This window comes from Pipra filicauda, unplaced genomic scaffold (genome assembly GCF_003945595.2).
Source record: "Pipra filicauda isolate LSUMZ 115617 unplaced genomic scaffold, ASM394559v2 scaffold49_size4853605_pilon, whole genome shotgun sequence".
NCBI lineage: Eukaryota > Metazoa > Chordata > Aves > Passeriformes > Pipridae > Pipra > Pipra filicauda.
In genome coordinates this window covers 489,951-516,796 of record NW_024104642.1, presented here as the reverse complement: position 1 = coordinate 516,796, position 26,846 = coordinate 489,951, and the positions used below count along the sequence as shown (strand labels likewise).

The 26,846-nt window shown below is 37.8% G+C and overlaps 1 protein-coding gene across 1 annotated transcript in view; it reads left to right on the top strand.

Annotated features, from left to right (window-relative positions):
- The window catches only part of CDKAL1 (CDK5 regulatory subunit associated protein 1 like 1), a 415,564-nt gene extending 388,993 nt beyond the window's left edge, over window positions 1-26,571 (top strand). Inside the window, exon 16 of the mRNA XM_027748305.2 lies at window positions 18,511-26,571. Coding sequence (XP_027604106.1) covers window positions 18,511-18,714 — 204 coding nt within the window. The 3' untranslated portion in view covers window positions 18,715-26,571. The remainder of the gene's footprint in view (window positions 1-18,510) is intronic.
- The last annotated feature ends 275 nt before the right edge of the window (window positions 26,572-26,846 follow it).

Below are 26,846 nucleotides of genomic sequence, written 5' to 3'. Positions count from 1 at the left end.
TGTGGATACCCCATCCCTGGAAGTGTTCAAGGCCAGGCTGGATGGAGCTTTGAGCAACCTGGTCTAGTGAAAGGTGTCCTTGTCCACAGCAGGAGGTTTGGAACTAGATGATCTTCAAGGTCCTTTCCAACCCAAATCATTCTATGATTCTCAGAAAGAACGGATTGTAGTGCAAGGCATACAAGTAGATAGTGGTTTTGCATGTCTTAATCTGTTTTATTTAATGTGTTACTTCTGTTCCCTTCAGGTTGTATATAGAGGTCATAGAAGATGGTGTTAAATCCTTCTTAATTAATCTTTTTTTCTTATGTTTTCTTCAGTTATTTCATGAAGGTCACTATAAAGTTAACATAATAAAAGAGATGTTTCCTTTTGAAGAGTAGAGCTCAGTGCCACCTATGGATGTTTTTAAAAAGAACCTTCAAAAGTCTTATTTTTTCCTGGAAAAAGAACAAAAATTTTTAATCTGATGTTCCTTAGATGCAGATTTTTGTGATCTACACATTATCTGCATGCGGTGTTGGTGGTGTTTATTTGGAGGGTTGAGTTGATTTGAATTTTTCTTCTACCTCAAAGCCCAACATTTCTCAGTTTAGAATCAGAAATTTGGGATGGATTATTTCTTATGGGTAGAATAGATTTTTCTTGCTGGGTTTAGATAAACACTGAATTGGATCACATGAAGTGGTTGGGGAACTTTAATCACTGCTGGTCCTTAGGAATATAATTAGCAAATTTACATAACAAACACTTGAAATGCAGGTCAGCCACCTTAGGTCATGGGTATGGGCAGGATGACCTCTCAGCTTTGTTTCCAGCCTTATCTTATATAATTCTATGAACATTTTAATTAAACCAACAATCATTTGAAGACAAGAAAACTGGAATAGAAGGTAATGCGTTGATCCGAGACATTTCTCTGCACTGGTTAGAGGACTAAAAGAGGTGATTTAAGGCAGGAAACCCAAGAGCCAGCATAAGACTTTCACCAAGCAGTTTTATCCTGAGGTCTTTAATTTAATGGGCATGTTGTCTTTCTGCCCATCCCTCTGGCAGGGCTGAATTTCAACTACAGTGATCAAAGCTCAGCTGAAACAGCTCTTATTACATAGCTCCTTTTCAAACAAATGCTCACTGAAGTCCATTTCAGGTGAAAATATCTGAACTTTAGTTTGTTTACTTTTAATTTCCTCAACAGACAGTGTTATTTGGCTGAATGTCACTGTTTAATCACTTTAAATCACATAATTATGTTAATCCTGTGCAGTGCATGCAGTAAATGGAAATAGTAATGGCTGGGATGATTCAACTTTAAGTCGTTTTCTGGAGAATAAGAGAAAGTTAAACAGAAGTGTTCTCCCGCTTCTGCCTCCAGAAGTAAAACTCCAAGTGCTAAAATAGTTCTGCCATTTTTGTGTATTATTTCTCATACTTAACCTGCTGATGCTGCACTGTAGGATGAGGGGGTGGGTTCTGCTCTCTATTGGCATAGGGGCAAACTGGAAGAGTGTAGCCATGGTAATTTTAACTACTTGACACTCCCTGTAATATTTAGGAGCTCCTTTTAAAATATTTTTTTCCTTTTAATCACAGCTCCAACAAGCAGACTCTTTGGAAAGAATCAAAAGGCATTTGTTTTTTTAATAATGCTGTATTATTTAATGTACCAGGTTATAAGTTCACTAAGTTTTAATTGGCTTTCAGGGGAAAAATGTAGCAGCCACAACTTTTCTCAATTTTTATGTTGTTTTGGAGGTCATCTACTTCCAATTTACAAAAGTCATTATAGGTTTGACTTTTATAGCTCTCCAGTAGAGTTTAATACAAAGGTAGGCGAAGGATATTCAGTCTGTGTGTACATTTTATCTCTGCTTGTAATGTTTAGTCATCCCTTTTCTTTTTATTAGTACTCTTTAGATCAACAAAAAGCGCACACTGACAGTATTTCTCTCTCAATTTCTTCCCTCTCTCTCCTTTTCCTGCAAGCAAACACACAGTCAGAGGCATCAGATATTTTTGTCTTGGATGAATGTTATTTCTATCTGTTCCTCATCTATTGAAGCTGTAATCATAGTAGTCTTTCTACATGAATACTTGAATGAGACAGCATGTAAAAGGCACATGGAACCTATGATATAACTTTCCCCATCACCAAAGGTCAGTAGGAGGTTTGATTTTACACATACCAGGTTCTGGAATGTTCAACTTCAGCCCCTTAGAATTGTATTTGTTGCCAGAACCATTTTGGTCAGATGATTCATTACCTTTGAGATCGTTTTGAAAAGCAATAAAAATTACAGACTTGAGATTAATCTATTTTTTATGTGAAAACTGTTTTTAAAGTGTATCTCATTTCAAAGAAATTAGCAAGCCACGTTAAAGGTAAACTGGAGTCTTCTGTATCCTTTAATATTATTACACGTTCAGAATTTTTATTGAATTCTGAGTATATTAATGGCTTTCTAATAGTCTAAAATCAACATTTGTGTTCTTATTGACTCCCTTTATGATAATGAGTATTTACTAAGATTTGTATAAATTTTGCAAATAGCTTTTTTTTTTATTCTGACATATCTATTGAAACGCTGTTGAACTGATCCAGCAATATTAGGATTAATTGTGAGTCATAGTAGGAAACCAAGATCCATTTGTAATCATAATTTCCCAGTCAGACTTTTATAATATTTGGATACAGTGATCTATGTTTGTGCTTTTAATATACTTGTAACATCAGATAAGAGATTTTTTTGTGGTGTCAAGGGTAATAAGATAGAGAAAAGGGGGGAAAAGGCTTGTCATTAAGAGAAAGAAACAGATTTTTTAAGGTTCGTCAGTACTAAATTATAGTTGGGGAGATATCGACATATAAAAATATATAGCAGTGACTATATCTTTGAAATTGAATTGCAGTTGAGTAATAAGGATGAGATTGTATTTGGTGGCTACATTGGAGAAATGGTATCTTAAAATATTCAAATACCATATTTCAGTGAAGTGGATGTGAAATTCAGAGCCTTAAATTTAGTCCACCAAGAATATACTCCTAGTTTCACTAGAATATCCGAAGAACTTACTGTGGCTGTTGAATATGTTAGAATGATTGCATCCTCAAAGACAGTCCACAGAATGTTGTAGCATCTATGTAAGCTTAGAAAACTAGTGCTTGTTCGAAGGCTGCATACAGTAACTTTGTGTTTATGCAGGCTGTATTCCATATCAAGTTTAACATCCAGTCTGAATCCTTTGTCCTGTAACCAGATCAAAGCCTTTATCATGCCATTAGCCATTAAAGCATGTTGTTGCAGTTTTACTGGACCAAAAAACAACAGAAATAAACCCTTGCCCTCCTACTACAATCTCTCCCCCTAAGATAAGTTTAAAGGAGTCCTCTCAAACTGCAGGAGGCATAATTGCTTTAAAAGTTTACATTCTCTCTCTAAGAAACTTGGCTTATTGCCTTTTAGTTTTCACAAGACCTGACTCTTAAATTTGACCTTAGGATCAGTTCTTATTTGTAGCCAGTTCCAAAGCAAGCTGTTCCTGTGGGCTTTATCAAAGACCATTAAGTAAAAGAAACAGAAAAATTACCGATTATTTAAGTACTTCATTTAAGACAGCTTTACTTGTGGTTAGTGTACAGTACACTAGTCTTGATAACCTTCCTCTAACTACTTCCCATTGTGTATTTAAATTACTTGAAGGCTTCCCCCACCTGTAATTTCTTATTTCAGATGTTAGAACCTTTCTTAAAGGCGGAAAAAGGTTTTCTACTGACTTATTCCAATGTCAGTCACTCATACTAGCAAAAATCCAGAAATTACTACTAGATTTGGTGCAGTTGTCTGATTCAGCATTGGGATGAAGGAATTTTGCATTGAAAGATGTATTCAAGTTAGCATGAAAGGTTATGGTGGTGCTATGATAGGGTTAAGTGTAGATAGCTCAAATCTTGTACATGTTCCCACTAAAGTAAAATTAGTGCTACATCTGTTTGCACGGTCCTTTAGGTATTATGCCTTTCTTTTTCAACACAACATGTTCCAAACCTTGTTCTTCATTTTCACAGGGAGTTGACTCTAAGCAAATTTGCAGATTAGCATCAGAAACAGTTCATGTTTTGAGGTTCCAAAAGAGTCAGAGGGCTTAAAGCACAGCTTTTCTGTATTCAAAACTCAAGCCCACGGGATTCTAAAATTTCAGCATATTTACTTTCATTTCTTTTACTGGAGTCAGGATCACGACCCAGATTTGGTGTAATAATTAAATTGCTATCTAGGACATATTTCTTCCGTACTAGATATTATAAAAACCTGAGGTTTTGGAATTATTGTGAGGAAGATATATGTACTTCACTGTTGCTTCAGCTTTTAATTGTTGAGATCACAAGCACTGGTATGAAGTAATTTTTCAGTAGAATATAGTGGTGTAAAGTCAAAACCAAAGTTGAACTCATCATCATCATCATCATCATGGCTAGGCTTCGTGAACAAAGATTTGAGAAAGGCTCCATCCACATTTGTTACAAGCGCACTGGTGGCTAAAAAGACCAATACGAGATAGACATGTCAAATTGCAAAAGGCACAGCAGAAAGACCCTTAGGTGGAATATTCTGCAAGACACAGTTCTTTCTGCGTTGCTTTTTCTCCTCAAGAGTGATCCTGTGTGCTTTCTCAAAGGCATCAGCAGCGTTATAGAGGGTGTGTCTCCAGGCCTCCCGATTGGAGGCCAGAGTAGACCAGTTACGTTGATCAATATGGCCAAGGCTGAGATGATATTTCAGGAAGTCCTTGTATCTTCTCTTCGGGGCCCCTCTCTTGCGGCAGCCGGTGGCAAGTTCACCATAAAGCAGGATCTTAGGGAGGTGGTGGTCCTTCATCCTTGAGACGTGCCCTGCCCATCGCAGCTGTGTTCTCAGCAACATGGCCTCAATACTTGGGACTGCTGCTTGCTCTAGAACAGATGTATTGGTCACATAATCTGACCAGTGGATGTTTAGGATTGTACGGAGACAGCGTTGATGGAAGTGTTCTAAGAGACGCAGGTGGTGGCGGTAGATGACCCACAATTCGGAACCATACAGGAGAGTAGACAGCACTATGGCTCTGTAAACACTGATCTTGGTACTTTTCTTCAAGTGTTTATTACACCATACTCTTCTATGGAGTTTTCTGAAAGCACTGTATGCCTTTGCTAACCTGTTGTCTATCCCTCCATCAATCTTACCATCCGAGATGAGACTGCCTAGGTAATTAAACTGCTGGACTGATTTGAGCTCTGAGTGGCCAATGGTGATATGGGGATGATGGAGGACTTCCTGAGGTGCAGGTTGATAGAGAACTTCTATATGGTGATCAATGCCACTGAGGTATAAAGGAAATAATATGGATTTTTCTCATGTATTCTTTATTGTAGAGAAGGGCTGACAAATCCTTTGTAAAATAAAAACATACATTTAAAATTTTTTCAATTATAAACTTTTTTTAAAAAGAAATTTACATTTTTAGTTATTCTTGGTGATGGCAATCACACAGAATAATTAAGGGCCTGATGGCAGAACCTTTTTGGCCTAGGTAGCCATCAACCCATAACAAAATATTTATTTCCAAGTTATAGTTATAAAATAGTTATTTCTGGCTCAACTTAAGTGAACAAATGCAGTAATGAGTGTTGATTTTACTGTGCTATCAATGTCTTCTTTATGACAGTTTTCATTTTGCCTTTTTTCCTGGTCTTACCAGTAGAAACAGTGTTTTGTGCTTTTTGGCCTATAAAGAAGCCTTCTCCACAGGTGTGTGAGCATGTTGTCATTACTCTAGTGCAGAAATGGCCAGCCTCTGGCATAGGACAACCTAAAGAGCTCACCTGCCTCATTTGGCGTTATCCAATACCTTCTTTTCCAATTGCTACAAGGTCGGCGTCACATATGGTGGAGCGTGTGTGACGTGGAGAAGGAGAGCTAGAAGTTATGAATTAGTCACATGATGCATTTATGTCTGGGGGTGTGATTGGCAAGGCATGGTGGTGTAAGGGTCTTGGTAGACTCATGTGACCTCTCAAAAAGGTCTGACCACCCAAGTGCTACAACGTGAGATGTAAGGGGGGGTTGATAAGTAGTGAGAGGAATGAAACCTGACTGGCTAGAGAGCCAGATGTCAAATGTGAAATAAAAAGGAAAAGCCCCATGGAAATGACCATTATTTTTCTTTAGTCTCGGTAGAACCAAGGGGCCCTTGGAACAATATTATAGGAGAAAATTATTCACTAAATGTCTTGGCTTTCAAATGATGGATTCTTCTTCATACCTGTATATGTACACTGTGGCAGAACTTGAGCAAATGCTCCATTTTGGATTGGAGGGACTTGGAAATTTTTGTGAAAGTACTTCTGATGGAAAAAAGATGTGTAGGCAGTACATTTCAGCTCTTTTTGTCAAAGAAATCACATAGCTACAAAAACTACCTATGCATAATAGCGACCAGATGGATCTCTGGTCCTCAATAAAGGGTCTTGTTATCAGGACTGGAGAATTTTTTTTTAAAAATCTCGTCCTTGTTTTGACATGACTTCATATGTGATTGTAAGTCATTTCAGTCAGTGTGACTGTGATTTATCTTATCCGTATGGAAACTATTTTGCAATTCTCACATACAAAATCTCTGATAAGTGCAGATAACGTAATTATCATACAAAAAGGACAGCTGTGAATATCCATTTCTGACACAGATAGTTTTTTCAAAATACAAGAACTTTAATTTGGTAAAATGATGGAAGTGGTGCTTAGAATGACAGGAATTCTTTTCCTTTTTCAACTCGTGTGTCTCTGTCCAAAGAAACATTAGTTCATTATTTTTTCAGTGAGGAGTGCTTAAGATTCTGTAGCATAATCAGATTTTGTCACAGAACCACAGGGGAAAGCCAGATGTGCAGCTCTTAATAGCTGGAAAGGAATGAATTATACTTGGGAGAGTATCTTGTGTGATTAAAAAAGCCTGTTGTAGTGCTGCTAAGCTGTAGTATGGAGACATGAAGCACTTTAAAATCCAAACCCATCAATTTGTTAGAAGACTGCATTAAGCCCCACAGTTATCCTCTGGGCTTGCATTTCTCAGCCAGCCCTGTAGACACACCTGGTATATGTTTGCCGTTTTCAGGTTGTCTTCTGTTTTATTTGTGGTTTTCTCCATTTTTCTTAATTTCTTTTCCCAGCTTGTGTAACTGTTGTGTGTGATTTGGAGTTTTAGGAGTACCAGCTGGTCAGCAGGGTGATGGCATAAAACAGATTGTGGAGGCTGGGGTCTGGCCTTCCCCCCAGCAGGAGCAGTGATTAAGATTTGGGTGAGGTTTTCTTACCAGCCCTTGACATGACTCTTACTGGATTGTTCTCCTATTGTTGAACTAAGTGAGTAAGCTCAAATATTACTAGGATGGGCAGAGATATTGAAATGGTGTGTACACCACTTGCCCAGCAGTAAAATGATGTTAATAGTTGTATTCACCTAGAAACAAAACCAACAACAAAACATCAAAGAAAGCTGTATTCAAATACTATGGGTTGTATTCTTACAAGCCAGTAACCTTTTCTATATAGAGAAAAGAACACTACAGTGATACTGAAGACCTATAATATGTGATAACAAGAAGAACGTAAGCATTCTATTTCTCGTGTGCACGGATTATTTGGAGTGTTAAGTGAATTACTCTGAACTAAGGAAATTCTAGAGTTTTAGGTCCTCATTTCCATGTAAATGCCAACAGTATTATATTTCAGTCTTTAATTAGGTGCTCATGCAGTATTATCGCACACATCAGCACGCAAATTTGTTTCCCCTGTGCACAGAGCTGAGACTATTAATTTCGTATCAGAATTGTTTAGGTTGAAAAAGACCTTTAAGATCATCGAGTCCCACCAGTAACCCAGCCCTGCCAAGTCCATCACCTCCCTGGGCAGCCCATTCCAATACTTAACAGCCTTTTTGGTAAAAAAAGATTCCTAATATCCAGTTTAATAAGGTACTGTTAGGTATTTTTCCTCTTCATTGTTTGTCATGTAATGACAGTGTTATTTGCTACATGCTGTTCAAACCTCACTTTCAAGGGAATTACTAATTTCTTTCTAACCTTTCCTATGACCCCCATAACTAAATTTCTGAGTGCTTCAGAAACAATAATAAGTTTATGTTTATTATCCTCCTGAAATGCAGCTTTTGTCTTCCCATTTCACAAGTGAGGATGAGGCAGATGTTCAAAGTGTTCACTAGAAGGTCAGTCTGAAAAACAAATTTGATGGTGGTCAGTTAAAGATACCTGGGACTAGATACTTACGAAAATTTTGTAGCATATATTCAAGCAAGTTGCAGCAGTGACTGTTCAGCATTTAAGAGAAACCAACTCCAGGGGATGAAGTCTCAAAGAAATAGAGGAAATTAGTACTTTTTACTTCATGGCTAATTCCAGAGGAACTGATTTTCTCCTCATTAGCTAATCCTAGGAATTATCAGATACAATCTGTTACAATCAGATACAATCATGTAAAACCAGTGTGAGAGAAGACTGAGGTCCAGTGGGTACAAATTACCAGTATTTGAGTGTGACAGGACAAAAATTCGTGCGCAGGCACTTCAATCTTTTACAGCTACAGAAGTTGGTTGTCTAGTCAGACCACCCTGTGAATGATACAAATGCTCTCCTGAGGGTAGATATTCGTTACAGCCTGTAGATTGGATACTTACTGTTCTTTGATGTCTTAGACAGAGCGCCAAGGTGCTATCATGATTATCTAGCATAAAATACACAGCAAGCCAGGAAAGGTTTCTCTCATGTAATCTTTATTGTGGGGAAGGGCCGACGAATCATTTGTAGAGACTGAGGATAGAGAGACTGTGTTAGAGCAGTTAGGCTTGCTAATCACAGAAAGTAACCACTGTTTGATGTTTCCATGAGAGAGTCCTCCATTAACTGCAGTTGAACTTGACTGAGTGTGAAATTAAAAAAGAGACTCAGATTTCCAGACACTCCCTTAGGTGCTCAAAACTATACTAACTGGCAGTGTGGGAGACCTCCTAGAACAACTAAGGAAAGAGACCATGACAATATGAAAAGAAAACCTTTGTATTATCACTGAACCCACAAAATTGGTCAAGATCAGTGACACTTTATTAACTGTTAAATTTCAGGCTTACATGAAATGCTTCTTTTCTCCAAGGTCTGATTCCGGCTGTGCTTGGTGAGCATTTGCATTCCCAGGAACTGGAGGTGTTTAATACCAGACAGAAAAATCTGTAAAAATAAACGTAAGAGAAATTTTCAGGAGACGACATATTAAGGCACTGCCTAGCTTTAAGAAAATGTATTTAGAACTAAAACTTAACAGAGATAAAAGGTTTTACAGGCTATCTTGGCTTCTAGTGGCAACTGGAATCTGAGGCAGGAGTTATAGAGGCCTGATTGCTGACTTATGCATTGTGGCACTGGAGGCACTTCAATCTTCTGTATTTGTTTCTCTGCCTGTAAAACGAGCGAGGCATGTAGATCCCACAGATACCTACTGCTATGGAATTTGAAACTCTGGAACCTAGTATCATTTCAAAATATATAAAATGCTATTTTTTTAACCATGTTTATTATCCATGAGGGCTGTATCCTTTTGTCTCTGGGGTTGTTATATAGTATAAGTCTATGTGAAACATTCCAATTTAATGTTTGCTTCTGTAGAAAGATATGAAAACACCATAAATTCAGGATTATGACATATTCTGGGATTAGGGAGAAGGCTTTAGCCAAGAATATGTATATCAGTTTATTCTACTTTACTCCACGTGAAAGATCTTTAAAAGCTTTTCTTGATTTTGAGAGAGAACATCCCTTGAGTAAAAGCAGTATTACTCATTTCACTGTTGATACGTGAATATCATTCAGTTATATTAGTGGTTCTCGTGACATGAATATGTATTTTCAGATCTAGCTATTCATTTTACTGGGGTGCTCCTGTTTGAAACCTTTTGTGTCTTTGCCTGTAGCTACCGTTGACCTCCATATAATTGTCATTGTTATTTCAAGATTTAAAAGGGAAGCAAAAAAGGTGATGATCTCTGAAAGCTCTGTAAAAAATGTAATCATATTTCATTTGATAATCTCATTTGTAGAACAGTCTTCAAACATTCACATACTGCTAGCCTTTTGTCATTTTTTCATCATCCAACAAACTGGGGAAATTTTTGTGTTATAACCTTAAAATAGTTATTTTAAAAAACCCAACAAAACCCAACCAGGAAAACCAACAAAAAAATCTCTGTGATCCTTTAAAGAAGGAGCAAGATGGAATCCTTTGGAATGATATCCAGTAAGACAGGCCATGGTATGCACACTGAAATATTATATCTAGTGTTACTACATCTAAATGTACATCCTGTAATTCACTGTAATGTATTTTCAAAGCCGTGAAGCCTGTGCTGGTGATCTCTAGGAAACAGATTTGTCTGTTAGCCAGCTAATTACCAGATAAGTGCCCAGAGCAAATACCTGCCATCTCTTTCATAAAACCGTGCTGTGCACAGGGAGATAAATAGTGACAGAACCCTATCCTGAATTTGTCCACATTGTGCTGCTAGGTTCATTCTTCAAGTCATTACTTGGATGACTGTGATTTTTGAATCGTAAACTTCTTCCATTTAGAAGGTCTCTCAGTTCTGTTGTGGTTGCAAGTGCTGACTGGAATGCTGGCTTGCATGTCCCTTGTTTCGGGCAGAGTGATTGGCACACACACACATACCCCCCGCACCTTACTACAAAAAAAAAAAAAAAAAAGGCTCAGAATCCAGACATCACACTATTTTTTAAAAATGTCGTGTCTGACTTTGAATGGCAAGTTATTTTGACAGTGCATTGCTTGTGTAGTGGAAGCATACTTAGTCACCAAGCTTAATAGCAGCATAAAATACAAATAAGTAAAAAAAAAAAGTCAACTCCTGGCTGGAAGCATTTATAAATAAATATAAAGAAACAGGCTAAAACAAGTGGGTTTAATGAAAAACAGTACAAGACTGTGTTTTAAACATTTTGGAGGTGGTTTTTGGCTTGTGTTTTCTCAGTTGGTTGTTTCTCTCTTTTTATTGTTTCTTTTGTTAGTTGAGCTTTTTGGTTGTTTCACTCCTCCTCAAAGTGTACATCAAAAAGGAAGTAATTTAATAAGCTCCAGTTACTCCACCTTCTGTCTAGCTTCTAAGTGTTTTATGAATTTTGAGGGCTGATTAAGGGAATAATCCTTAAAGACTGTTTGGATGAAGAAAAAGAAGTAGGTAGGCAAGGGCCTACCCTTAGATAAGAATATGGAAGAGAGCAGAGAGATACCTGCCAAGAAAAACACCAATGGAGCCTTACAGTAATGGTGGGAATTTACAGAGAGAAATTTGAATTATTTTATACTTTTAAATAGGGATATTCAACTTTGAATTTAATGTTAATTTAGGAGGAGGAAGTTCCAGATACATGTCTGTGTGACAGGGACAGAAAGTCATGATATGACATGTCATTCCAAATTTGTGTTCCTACTGGCATCTCTGCCTCTGTTTATTATGAGAGGCTGTATGGTCAGATGATATGAGAGGGGGGAGAAGCAGAAGGAAAGAAAACAGAAGAGACAGAAGGGATTGTAGTAGTGATCAAGGCAAAAGCTAGTTGAGTAATGAGAAAGGGGTTTTTTTTCCTATGCTGATCAAAGGAATCAAACAGATCATGCAGGTGTTACTGGAAAGAAAAAAGATTTTGCTGACTTGCTATGCAGGTTAGAAGTAGGCCCTCTAAAGATGGTCTCCATAAGGGATGGCAACTGGAAGAAACTGCCATATTTAAGGCAGATGAGCTTAAGATAAATCAATCTCTATATCCTCCCGTTATTAAATGTATTGTGTGTTAGTATTTGGCCATGATCCAGCTGCTAGGAGTATTGCTGATCTGATTTGACTGAGTCATTTGCAGTGATCTTGACATAAATTAGGAATTGGTAACTGGAATGAGTTCAGCTTAGCATCACAGAGATGGTCAGGTCCTGGAGCACTTGGCCTCTGAGGAGAGGCTGAGGGACCAGGTTTGTTTGAGTCTGGAGAAGGGATGGCTTGAGGACACCCTGATGGAGGCCAAGCAGTGCCTGTGGGAGAGTTTCTGAGAAGAATGAGCCAAGTGCTTCACAGTGGCACATGTGGTAGGATGAGAGACTGGGCCTAAGTCGAAATGAGAGGTTCAGGCTGGATATGAAGGGAAACATTTTCCCTGTGAAGACGGTCAAGCAGGGGAACAAAGACCCAGAGGGGTTGTGCAGTCTCCATCCTTGGACATTTTCAAAGCCCAGCTGTTTAAATCCCTCAGCAAACTAGGCCATAGCTGACCCTTCTTTGAGCAGGAAGATGGACCAGACACAGTCTGAATTATCCCAGGATCCTATGAGAGGCATTAAGACAGTTTAAGTGACTACAGCTATTTCCAAGATACTTTGCTTAATTTGTTTTATTGCTATAGCATCAGTTTTAATGATTAATAATTCTAATCATTGCTAAGACTCTGACCATTTACTTAGAAATTAGTAATAAATCTGTATATCCTTCGGCTCAGTTCTGTTCCCTCACTTATATATTAAATCATACAGTCATACATCCCACACATACACAAACACACAAGTATATATGCACACAGAAAGAAGAAACAATATGAAATTCGTTTGCAAAAGTGCTGGCTTATTTATTTTTTCAAGTTTTCCCATTTCTTAAAATTGGTATTGGGAATCACTGAATTCCTAGGAATCGTTTACAGCTGATAACATCTGACACAAGCATGCTTGTAGACAGCATTTTCTCTTAACAACATAGCACTGTACATTATAATACATGGTGGCAGGGATGCTGCTTATAGGAATTACTGTGTTAATTCCTCTAGGAAAAAACATTTTCTATGCCATTTATTTTGTCAATTAAGGTCAGCATTCCACATTTGCAGAAGACTGGTGGAATTTTTCAAGTAATAAATCAAAGGAGCTCTCTTAATACCTACAGAGCTAAATGTGTCTTCCGGAACTATTCAATAAAATTCAATTTACATATTTTTTGGATGTGTAATCTATGTGACCTTCAGTAACTGTTTGTTTTTTTAAATCTGAAAAATGCCTTCAAAGTGTAATGGCCCAGAATTTCAAATGGTGCAGCAGGATATGTAATGCATATTTTAACGTGTTTTCTTTTAATTTGTCACACAGACTTGTTGTGCATGATTATATAAAAGTCCATATTTTTAAAGCCAGTAGTATAAGGGTCTAATGTACTTGGTTGGGCTAAAAAATTCAGAAGTCTAATTTATCTTGAGATATACTCAGCCAAGGAGTTTTTCTCAGCAGTTAGCTAACACTTCAAGCTCTAACAGTGCCCCTGAGCCATAAAAGAAATTTGCATGTAAGAAATGTTTTGAATCTATTAAAACCTCAGCTCAGAGCTAAAGAGTTTCTCTCATGTCTTTGTTGACTAACATGAAGTGAGATCTTACAAAAAGCTAGCCTATGATCGACAGATGCCAAATCTTAGGTTTTGATGTGATTATATATTTCTTTCATGCACGGTGGTTTAGTTCTAGGACTGGAGTTTCAGAAAGACAGCAATCAATGGGTCTGTGGAAGAGTACACAAAATTTATTACTCCTGGCAGTTGTCAAGGCAGAATTATTCAAAAAATAATCTGAAATGCATTTGATCATACACCAGAAGTTTTAATAATTTATATTATACCTTATTAGCAAAGTCTTGTGTTTACTTTGTGACTGCCAAAACAAGATGAAAGGCTGCCTCCATGGAAATACAAGATGCTTAGCTCAAAGTGTCTGTCTTCACATTTCAGTTTCATAATTTCCCTTCTTCCCCTTATTTTGATTAATAGTCTATGGTGTGAAATCTTAGAGTACCTTTTCCTTCCTTTTTAGTGGTCCTTTTTAGTGAGAGCAATGCTCCTTAATAAGTCTACCAAAGAGTTTATGTCCTATCAAGACTGAAACTAGTATAAACATATATTTTTGGAATTTCTTTACCTTAGGGTTTCCTCCAAGTATTTTTTGGTTAAAAGAGGCTTTGAATTTAGTCCTAAATTCCACTGAACTGACTCATTATGGTAATCTTCCTGAGTCTTGCAGCTACAAAAGTATGATTTCTGAGCTCAGCTTAAGAAACTGTTGCACTCTTAGTAAGGATTGTGTATGGTAAATATCGCAGCCATATCAGTTCAGAATATAACAAAAATGACATAAAGATTTCCTTGAAAAGCTAGTGTACTGTAAATATTTTATCTAGAGGTACAAATAAGGGCTGTTCAGAGTTAATACTTCTATGAAGTGAGAGCACGGGGAGTGGACCAGTGTAAATACTAGTTCAAAAAATGAGTTCTTTGCCTCAACCCAGGTTTTTTACACCAAAGGTTCATGAAAGAGCTCTAATAAACTTTGTTCTCTGTAGAAAACTACCCTCCTCACAAAACATGAAAGATCTTTTCTGCAGGTGATTTGGATAGCTCTTCGAGGCACAGTATATGGAAAGCTTTAGGGGAAAAAACAGGTATGGGAGGATCTCAGAATAAAGCTCTACAGTATTGCAAACTCTGAAGCTGATATGATAGCCCCCATAATCTCTTGTAATTTGCCTTGTCTACCCTAGAAGGCTTAATTTTAGTTTTAGTTTCTGTAGCCTCATCCTTTCCCCTCCTTCTCTGTGAGTGCAATATACACTACTGTATACTTCACCTGAAAACTAATTCCTCAGACAGAGCCTGCAGAAGCCCTTTTGCCCAAATGAGATTATATATGTAGTATTTTTCACTAATACATCTGTTTTATATGATACTTGTGTGTTAGGAAGAACTGCTTATATTTTTGGCAGGCCCTTCACTGTTGTCCAGAGTGCAGTGAGGGCCACTCAGCCCTTAGTTCAGGAGTACGAGAGTGCATTAACATGGTCAGCTTAGCAGACTCCTCTTCCCGCTGAGAGTTTTGTGCCATGTCCTGCAGAGCTGCACAGCAGACTATTAGGAAGAGGCATCCACCTGCAGGTGTCTCTGAGTGATTATCCTGGGTTTAAATGCTCTTGTATGAATCTCAGGAGGGGGACAAAAGACTGCCATTTGCTAAAGGAGCCTTTCGTTTGCAGGGAACCAGATGTACCCTTTTTTTACAAATACATGTTCTGTGACAATAATGAGGGAAATTTTCAAGGGAGCCAGTGGTATTACCCATGTGTCAATGTTGCAAGGCAGAAGTTTGGGCCAATCTAGCAAATAGTTCTTAGAAAATACAGATCAGATTAACATATTCTTTACTTTTCTTCTAAGAAAGTATTTGGCAGGATCATCTGAAGACATATGCATTATCAAACAGAAATGCAGTAGTGTTTTAAGTGGTAAGCTGTGAAGTGCATCTTTAAGAAAAGGGTCATTTCAGTTTGCAAACTGTTGAGGTTTTGTCCATATAAGAACTGTTTAATCCATGAGAAAATTTGTGAAGAAATCATATTAGCAAGATAATAGGAGTAGTATTTCATGTATGCATCCATTGAAAAAAAGCTTCTGGTTTAAATTGTTTGATAATCTCTTATATGAGCTAAGATACTGTAAAAAACTAAAGTTTTGAGCAATTTAGAAAATGTGACTACCAATAGAAACAACTGCATCAGAGTTCAAAATGTAAGATAGGAAGAAAACAAAAGAAGAGTGAAATTGTGATAATTGTACCTCTAACCAAGTTAGGTTTTGATATTAATTAAATACCGTGAGATAAAATCTCATCTACGGAAAGAAAATAAAAAATGGGGTTTAGTGTATCAGTATGATCATCTCATTTATGGGAAATATGATAAAGTAAGTTAAAAGTGGGTCTCACAGGTTTACCAACTGACTTAGATGAAATGCTACTGGGACATAGGGCCAGTGGTGTTCACCACTGCTGGAACTTTTTAAACCTTGCTAAAATCTGTTTTGCCATTCTGTCCTATAAGCAGCGTGAAGCACTACCTAATGCATATGCATTGCATGTTGCGATAGAGACATAAGAAAACAATATGGTAACAAAAAAAGGCTGTGTAGGCTATGCATGATCAAAATTATACCAGCAAGATGAGACTGTTTGTTTTTACGTTGGAAAACAGAAAAGCTGTAAAACATAAATGACATGCCAGTTAAATCAGTACTGAAAACTACGGCACAGAAACATGAATGGGTGCGTGAGACACTGATGTGTTTAACTGTTAGTGAAGGGGAAAAGAAAAAAAACTCTCAAAACATTTTACAACTTGTAACTCGTGTTTGGGGCGTTTTGCTGGCTATCCCTAGTCTCACAGATACAGGTAGGTAGGAACTGAAGCTGAGCATTGAGGAGAAAATTACATCATTTATGAGGTACTGGCCCTTTTTATCTGTTTGCTAAGGGATAGCATCTAGACCTATGCAACTAAATATTCAGGACTTTTATCATGCGGTGTAGAAATATTTAATTAGGAGTTGGTAGTTTGATTGTAGTCAGGCAAATTTTAAGTCATGAATCAGTGAAAAATAAATATCAGAAGAAATCAGGCTTTAGTTACAGTGATATTTTTACAGCCTTATTCATTCTTTTAAATCACTTTAGCCTTAGTGTTAATGTAACAACAATACAGGTAAAAGCTGGTCATTACCATAAATTATGCTCTGTAGATTGGTAGAGATTTGTGAGACTTGCAAAGAGAAGAAAGGCTTTATAAATGTCTAGAAAGAATAAATTGCAAAGGAATTGATTTATAAAGAATCCTGTACATTTTCCAGTTTATTCTGCAGGCAGAGGTTAATCAACTTTGATTTGGGAGGATAAAATAGCTGTGGCCAGGTACTAAAATTTCAGATGCCTTAGAAATTGATTGTAATTAATAACAGGATGAAGCAGTTTCCTAGTTTTTGATGAAGGTAACATGTTTGTCACAGTATAGACTGAAGTCCTGGAGTACTGTTCTTATCGTGCCTCACACTGCAAAGAACTACTACACCCCAATTTGCTTACCTATTGCCTTTCCTCTCTTTACCCAATTGATGATGTTCTAGGTGCAGTATGTATGACAAGTCATCCTCATTTCATAGTTCACTTGATTAGTAACCCTTTGCCTGTGTGAATTAAAATCTAATTCATCAATAACTCAGATATTAGAGTAGGACTTACTCCGGGCTGTCATTTGTCCCTTTGATGCTTACTTACCTAACCAGTAGTAATCATTATTCTCCTTTTACTATTATTACAATGGAACTGATTGCAGAAATGCAAAAACAGGAGGCAGTAACAGACAGTTTGAATTGTGCCGTCACACTTTTGTGGGCAGGCACCTTTCTTGGAACTTTGATATTTCTTTGAGTTTGCCCAGAAATATGTTTGGTAAAAGAGGGAGCGGGCATCTGGTCTGTATTTTCATGTGGCTCTGTTTCAGCTTCTTGGAAATACAATATTATCCAGATAGGTACCTTCTGGGTTCCTGACTTGTTTTATATGAAATGTGAAGGGGGGGGATAAAAAAAATCTTTTTTAACTGGAAAATTTCAAGCCAATTAGAAATCCAGCTGAACTCAGTTGACTTCCTGAGAGATTATTGAAATAAAGGTAAGGAAACAGCAATTATCAACAGAAATACTGAATCTTATGATGCAACATCATTACACCTTTGTTTAATTACACCTTTCCTACTTACACCTCTTGCAAATGTCATCAGACTACAGTTGCAATGGATGCTTTTATTTTTTAGTATCTACAAGGCTAGCATGCTGAACTGAACAAGGTTGTAAGAGGGAAGAGCTTTTTATTGTTTTTCACTTGGATTTTCTGCTGAAATACTGACTCACTATCTGTAACGTGCTGCAGTTAAAAGACCTCATATTCTTGGGGATCTTGGTGCTTGCAGTCAGGTTGGGAATGGTAATGGCAGGCACAGCAGGGAACTCAGATGCAATATGCTGAATGAGAAGGTGAGTGTTTTAGCACTCCTGAGGGTCAGAGGAAAGGAAAAGCCCTGTGGGAGGATTTTCAAGCACCACTGAGCTGGCACACCAGGAGACGATGATTGACTTTAGAAGAGCCCTGCTGTGCAAAGGATTGTAGTGTTGTGGTCCCCTTTATCACTGGTTAGACATTTCCTTTGGAGAAGCCAAAAATGGGAAAGTAGTGAGATAACGCAAACCAAATAAAAAAATAATTGTCAAACAACTCTCTTTGATGACATTGGGGTCTGGAGATTTGTTTCTGTTGCTAACACCTTAATTTATTTGATGATTAATTTCATTAGAAATATTGATTTTGTATGGCATTGATAAGATTTCTGTATGAAAAACTGATGACCTGATGACGCAATGCAGGTTGAACTGTTGTTTGTCTTGAAAAGGTATATTAATTTGAACCTCAGTATAAAGAGGATGTTGTATTTGGTATGTACAATCAGAAATACATAACACTGTTTCAATCTTAATATGTGCATTTCTTCACAGGAGTTCAGATGTGGAGCACAGAATGGCACAAACTGCAAAACGCACCCTTCTGCTGAGATCCCAGTGAAAACACCGCTCAGCTCGTGGATGGCTTTGCAGCTCCCATGGCAACAAGGAGGTGGACTGAAGATACTGTCTGCCAGCCTGGCTTTACTGGCGGTTCTTGTTATGTTTTACTACGGTGGAATGAAAACAGGACTGTGAACTGAATGAGGCTTTTATGAAAACAATAAAACTGCTGTTTAAAATCTTCAAAGGAAACACTTTTACCAAGAAATCTTTTTTTTTTTTTTTTAAATAATATAAATTGGGCAGTAATTCATACTCACTCTATGCCTTTCCTGTCGTTCAGTGGAGAAAATGTTAATAAGCTGTGGGGAGACCTATCTTGTCAAAACCTGAGATCTTTGTTTGGCAGAACAGTTTGTTGCATCTTCCCTTTTCTTTTTTTTCTGAAATGATGCAATATTTGCATTGCATACTCTTTTCATAACTGCTGTATCAGGTAAAATTGCATGAAGTTTATAAGAAATGTTTCCACTGAGTGATGTTGGTAATCTTTTATGGTCAGAATATTTAAAACTTTCTTAAAGATTTTTCTTAGTGCAGTGTGATGGTTTGATATGTGTCTTTTTACATTAGAATCAAACACTGCAAGACCATTAAAGTTTGTCATTTGTTGCTATTTATTTTGCTGTCATGTCTGAAAGAATTTTGCCTGCCGTCTTACCTCTCTCAACTTCGCAGTGAATCACTAGGCTTTCTTAATGCAACAAGAATTATTCTTAATAGAACAAGAATTATTTTTTACATAGAAATTCTTTTAAAGGTTTTATAATTGAATGGGAATATGTAGAGTTCTATTAAAAGATGGATTTAATACAGTCTATAGATTTAATACAATGCTCAGAGAAGTACATGTGAATCTCTATGAGTTGTGCGTTGGATCATGCTGTATATAAGACTATTGCTGTGTTAGTGGGGAGGTTGCACTGGGCACACTGGAAATTTCTAATTACTTTCTTCAAGCCATTTTTGTCATGATGGGATCTCCATACATCTTGAGAGTGTACTGGTCAGTCAGGGGCTGGACTGTGTGCCCAGTTCTTCTGCCTGATATTGTTCATTTGTTCATGCCCTGTCACCTTTCTGAATCTTCATCTAAACTTCTTTTTGCAAAGGCTGTTTAAAATATTAAGAACAGGAACTCTAGGGTTTAGGGTTTTTTTACTTCTGGGATGTTTGTGTGGTACCCAGATGGAGTGGAACTGCCTACATGGCTGGCGTGATTTAACCCCAGTAGGCAGCTAACACAGAGCCACCCGCTCATTCCCCTCCCTGTGGAATTGGGGCGAGAATCAGAAGAGTAAAACTGATAAAACGTATAGACTGAGATAAAGACACTTAAGTAGGTAAAGCAAAAGCTGCACAGGCAGGCAAAGCAAACCAAGGAATTCATTCGGTCAGTACTTTGGCAGGCAGGTGGGCAGCCCTTCCCAGGAAAGCAGGGCTCCATCACATGTAACGGTGACTCAGGAAGACAAACACCATCACTCCAAATGTGCCCCCTCCTTCCTTTTTCCCCTAAACTTTTTGTTGGTGAGCATGACACCCTATGGTCTGGAATATCCCTTTGGTCAGTTGGGGTCAGCTGTCCTGGTTGTGTCCCCTCCTAACTCCTTGCACATCCCTGGACTCCTCTCTAGTGGGGCAGCGTGAGAAGCAGAAAAGGCCTTGACTGTGCAAACACTGCTCAGGAACAGCCTGAAAGGTCCCTGTGTTAGCAAATCTAAAACATAGCCCCAGACCAGTTGCAATGAAGAAAATTAACTCTATCCCAGCCCAAACCAGTGCACTGTCTCTACACTGCAGGCGAATAGTCCACTAGTAAGAATGCTTTGTACTTTATAAGCTGGGCATGCATAATGATTACAGGCAATTAATCAGGAAGTTCCACCATGATGCTTTCAGTACAGCCTGTAAATTATAACAACAGATGTAACTGTCTTCAGGAAATCAGGTATGTGATGACTCAAATATTATACTTCTTATTGCTACCATGGAAGGTCTTGAGCCACGACTCAAAATTCATGAGATTTTAAAAAATAAAATCCAAACCAAAACCAAACTGTGCCTTTGATTTGCCTCTGTTTGGTTTGGTTTTTTTCCATGCTTTTCTTTACAATCAGGAATATGTAACTATCAGTAATTTACATTTTTAACAAATTTGAGAAATTCTTTAAAAAAAGCACAAGCTTGACTGAGGGAGTTGAAATTTTCAGGAAAGTGCCACAGATTGCAAGATTCTCAGGAAAACTACAGATTGACAAAATCGTTATGTCTGAGCCAAATTTTTGCATGTGATGAGAATAAACTATGCAGATATGTTCTATGCCTCTAGCATTCTCTCTGTCAGCCACTCTAGCTTATCTAATCGTAGCAATTGCAGATTCATTGCATCAGCTATTACAGAGATTTACAGAGCTTGTGATTTAGATACTGTGCATCGTGTACTTTAATGGGACCAGCTTATTTCCTTAGAAATAGTGCAATATACTGAAAGAGGCCAAAGAAGACTTTGTAAATGACATTGCCCACTGCAGATGCAGTATATTCATAAACTGTCTTAATCTGATAAGTAGGAAGTGTTGTTTATTGAGTATTTTGCTATCTTCCTTTAGATTTTTGAGAGGGAGTTTTGACACTTTGTGTTGTAGGGCAGTAGTGTGTTTGTCTTTTTTTTTTTTCCATTTATGTACAACTATAGCTTTCAAAGCCTCTGAGCTGAACAAATTAGTTCTGGTGAAATAGCTCACCTTGACTTTCAGGCCAAGCCAAGACTGCATGGTGCCTGGGGCTACTGGTGCAGGTTGGGAAGCCTCAGTGAGTGTAAAGTGAACTGCAGAAGTATATCTACTTCATGGAACGAGTTGACCTGAACATATTTGATCTGTGATTTTTGACCCCATTTGGATCCCTGAATGCTTCTAACTGCCATGCCAGGCAGCATTTTTAATTTTTCCTTCGACATTATGTTTAAGGCCTACTTCCACCAAGGATTCTCTTTACAAACCATCAGTGCGAGTGAGAAATCTACTGTACTCCAACTTATCAAGGTCATTGCAGGAGAAGTTTCCCCACAGTCAGTTGGTCACACGTTTTCACATCCTAAACACACTCATCACTAGAGAATGTGTCTGTTAATAAGCAATCTACATTCAGTGTCTTTTTTTTCAAAGCAAAAAAGTATATAACTTCCATTTGGTACCAAGAAAGCGTCAACTATTTTTCTTAAATGTCTGTGGTAGTTTCCAATGAGGAATCTTGCAAACCACAGGACCCTGAATAGCAAAGACATCTTAAATCTCTTGTGAACAACATTAAGTACACACTTTATTTTTTACTTGTGCATTGTATGCTGGAGGACTTTTTCATTTAATCTTTTCATTGTAGCTTTCTATTAATGTATACTTCTTAAGAAAAAGAATATGAAATAGAAGAAATGGTTTATGTAAAGGTAGTTCTATAAAGCAAGAGAGAGAAAGAAGGAAAAGAAGGTACCTTTTGAGAAGAGTGCATTCACCTCTGTCACATCGTTCCTTGCACATCTCTGAACATCTGACAGCTTCTGTTAATCTAGTTTCACTCCACAGTTCAACTTCCCATATGGAAAGCTGGAGTGATTTTTGAATAACAGCAAGTAATATCTGGAGTGGCAGCAACTGGCAACTCTGACATTGAGCTTGGCTGTGGCCATTACCCAGAATCCTTCCGCTCTTCTTGAGAAGCAATTACAATTTCACAGGTTGGAATTAAAATTCCCTGTGGTATGCAGTAGAGTAACTGAAACTGTCAAAGTGATTTCAAGCTGCTAATCTCTTGCTGCTCGAAGAGTGAAAATAGAGCCCCTCTTACCCAGGCACGGATCTGACAACTTAAAAACTCCAGCCTTCCACTACGTTTAAATACATATGGAGGGTGGCTTGATCTGCTCACAGAGGATATCTGTAAAGATGTTATGTCTATGAACATTTGTGTGTTATTAACAAGTCTATCTTTTTTAACTTTTAAGACGTGTGTAACTTCAGGGACTAAGATGAATATAAAAGAAGTCTTATTCAAAAGCTCTGAGAATTTGGAGGAATGAGTAGGCATGTGCCTGTTTCTGTGAGGCTTATTAAAATCTTTATTTATGGCTCTTTGAACATGTATTTTTTGCTAGAAAAATTGCTTGCAACTTTCCCAAATTTTTTTTTTCACGTATTTGTATCCCACATTATGTTTTCTATGTACTGTGTTTGATTGTATAGATAGAAACAAAGAGCATTTAGAAATCAAAGACAGAGTTAAAAATTGAGGGGCTGTAAAGCTAGGGTGCAAATTGAAAAATATTAGTGCAAAAGCTGCAGAGCCAGTTTGAACTAGGAGACACAGCCCACAGAGTTGGGGACTGGCTGCAAAACACCCTTTGACTTGTTCAGAGGCAGGGTTCATCCACTAGATCATTAAAATTAGAATGATTGCTGGAAAGTGTTTTTGCAAATATCATTAAATGTCTTTTAGTTCCATGTGTTCTTTTAACATTCAAGTGAATGTTTTTTATCTTTAAATGAAGGTGCTTCAGTAGCTGGTAGAGGGGAGATGAATTATGAATCGTCCTATTTTAATTTTAAAGAAGCCCGATACAAAAAAGAAAAAAAAATCATGTCACTGTATGTGCTGGTATCTCAAAGTCTGTTAATTCCCACTTGGGAAACTGCGGTTGTGGACTTGGATCATTAATGCTGTCCATTCAGGTCCCGTGAATGGAGAAAGAGTAATATTGGAGTATCTTTTCAACAACCTTTATTTTGTTGGAAAATGCTTAGCAATTATAGAGTGGTGTTAACATGATGTTTTATAGAGGACAATCTGCCTCGCATGGTTTGCTGAATGCTGGTTGTAGGTAATGGAGTGAATTTCCATGTTGGTGACCAGTGTGTGATGCAGATTTGTGCCTACAACTTGCATGCTTTAAATGTCCCATCTGTCTTTGAGTGTGAAAACAGGCTAGTTGTGCTCAACTGAGCATAAAATATTGTGTTTGCTCCCTTCCTGAGTAGTGTTTGTGGGGAGGGTTTACAAATGTTAGCTGGCAATGGGTTACAGATTATAGGAGAAGCTTGGAGATGATAAAACACACCAAAAAAGGGCCATGATTGTTTGGCATATAGTAGGAGTTGGGGATCTGAGAGAAATTAATGTGATGAAATTATGACATGATGGGAAATTTAACTTTGCATAGTTAGGATCTCATTATAGTGTAATCTGAAGAATAAAACTTTTATGGTGCTTGGAAGGCTTTGCTGCACAGACACCCTTCCCAACTGCTCATAACTCTTGGGCTTACTGTGGTGTGATAGAGCAGCCTGTTTCACCACTCTAATGTCACAGCCAGAGAAAAGCAGTCCAGCTCACCTGGCCTAGAGTTGTGAACTTGGAACATACAGTTTTGTGGAGGAGGGCATTCCAACTCTAATACCTCTCACCCTGCTTTGTTGGAGTATTACATGTCTGTCTCATTGCTCTGTAGGGAAAATGAGTAAACTGTGACCAGCAAAGAAACTTGCTCTGTCCAATGGCATTCAGTAAATTAGTCATGCTATTTAGTGGTTGCAAGCTTTGACTACTTGTTTGGTTTTTAAGTACCTGCATTCCATTGTGAGCCTGTGTTTGCTCTTATCCTTTCTTCCACTACTTTCTCCAAGCAACTCATTTTGTTTTATGGAAGATGACATGTCTTCAAAAGGGCAAGTATTAGTCTGAGCAAGGTGGCTTATTCCCTGAAAACAAGAATGCTACTTCTCTGGTGGAGCTGATTTGCCAGAGGTATCAGTGCTTGAAAACTGTTGTGTTGCAGTGTCTGTCCTTTAACTGTGTGCTGTCTGGTTGCCACAGCCTTTTGTGTATGTCAGAAACTCCCATTTGCTAGTAGGCAGCATTAAAAGGCCTATTTCTGTTGTGCTATATTAATCTTGCAAACACCAGAAATGTAGTGATTCGGGGCAAGAAATACATCATTGATGTCAGTTAAAAGTATAAAATTTGATATCCACTAGTGGCTTTATGAGCCATAAAAGTCAATAACTAGCAATTGCTAACTACAAGATCTCTATACAAGAGATTATAGAGGGCTGCACGTGCGTGGTCTGCAGAGTATTAGTATGAGACTGCAGAGGGAAACAAGTGAGCAAGTTACTGAGCCAACTGTACAGATAACCAATAACAGAGAGAAGGATGTTCCCACTCGAGGGACAGCTTAATCTCCAAGTATTACGATAATATTAAGGAAATTAAAAAAGACAGATAGCAGCTTGGTCATGCTGCAGCAGCATTAATTTGCTTCTGTCCTGCTTGGATTGTTTAGCAGGCAAAAAGGGCAATCTGAATGTCAGTCTCCAGCAGAAGGATAAAACAGAGCCTAACAGCAGTTAGCAGCCTTGAATATGTGAGAAATAAATTGTTTGTACAAATTTGAACCTCCTGTGCTTCCATATCTTCTCCCCATGCTGCTCTAAAGAGACATCTCCTTATTTTGATTTGAATTTCTTTGGCATTTTTTTTCTGCAAACACCTTTTTTATTATACCTTTTTATTTTATCTGACTCTGAAACAGTACTGAAAAATTCATTCACTTATACTTTTGTTTTTAAGATCAAGCTTGTTGGCATTTTGTTACATGCCCTGTGAGCCTGCATCAACCAGTATCTTAATTGTAGGAGGGGTGGGATTAATTTTTATATTGATTTGAACATAAAATGGAAGTTTTCAGTTGATTTTTGGAGTAGTGGTTGGGGGATCAAGAAAATCAAGCTTGGCTGGCAATCAGTTTAGTATATTTACTGTCTTTATCTAGAGATTTGCCAGTATTGTATACTAAAAATTGTTGAAGCTAAGTAATCTAAATCCACTGACAAATTTCCAGTTTCTACCAATTTATAGTGTCATTAAAATCAGACACACAGATAATTTGATAGCCCTGCCCCAGCATAAATCTGCTGTAAGAATTATTGCTGTAGATCAATGGTATTATACATTGCTCTCACCACGTCCTCCATGACATCTGCTGGGCAAGAAGAAAAACAGACAATAGGCAGCAGATAAGAGGCAGTTCCTAAACTTTGTAAAGAAGTGGCTGTCTTGAGCCTCAGTACAAATGTTCATATTCAAATGTTGTAGTTTTTTCATTCTGAAAGTCTGTTTTAGGATGGCTATCAGCTGTACTCCAGCATAATAAGTTTTCCTGCCAGTAGAGAAGGATGGAGGACCTCTTCTCTCCTGCTGCCCCATAGCAGCAATGGTCCACCACTGTAGAGGTGGATGAGCCTTATATATGTTTTATGTCAAACAGTGGCAGAGCTTCCAGGGCCAGCCCTTGGCCACCTTTGTTTCTTTCCATAGTCTTTGAAAGACATTTACTTACCACGTATCCTGCAGAAGCCTTGTATTCTCTGATGTCCTTTAATGAGCTCATAAGCTCTTGTGAGTATATTCTAAAGAAATCTAGGATTACAGTTCCAGCTTTCTGAGTCACAGCAGGGAGAATAAGCTATTTCAGCCTTTCACATCGAAGTTGTTGTCATAAGAGGGTTCAGTAGTATATTTCCTGTTCTTGGTTCAAACACTGCTGCGAAAGTTGAGTCATCAGCATATAAATACTTTCTTGGCCTCAAAATATCTGATCTGTGTGTGTGTGTGTGTTGATTAACTGCCCATTTCATTTCTCTTTCCACACTTATTGACTCATCTAAGAATAAAGAAATTGGGTTGCTGCCAATCATACTACATATTGGTTCAAATGTAGGAATGCTAAGGCAACTCATAAGTATTATCTTATCTGCCAGGAAATCCATGGAACTGAATTCCTAGTCATTCCCACTCACAGCAGTAGCTTGAGCAAAAGACCTGGAATAATGGCAGGAATAAAGTCTAGTCCTGTGGACAGTCTTGCACTGTGCTCTCAAATGGTGTGCTTGTGAGCAAAGAAATTAAATGAAAGTCTGCTTCATGGAGGGAACAGGTTTTATTCTGTTTTCTTGAAATGTTTATCAATCTGGTCCAGACTCACTTGACAGGTAGAATTGACAAGGTCTCCTAGCTTAAAAAGAAATGACAGTGCAGTAACTAGTCTGATTTTCCAATTGTCAGAGTTCAGTTATCTGAACATGCTATTCATGTTTCAGGCATAAAAGCAAGCTGGTGTGATGGCCAAAGAAAGTGTAAAACTTTTCTCATCTTTTCTTAGGCACTTCATAGTTGGTTGGAAAGCAACAGTTTTGGCTGTATGAAAGAGCAAT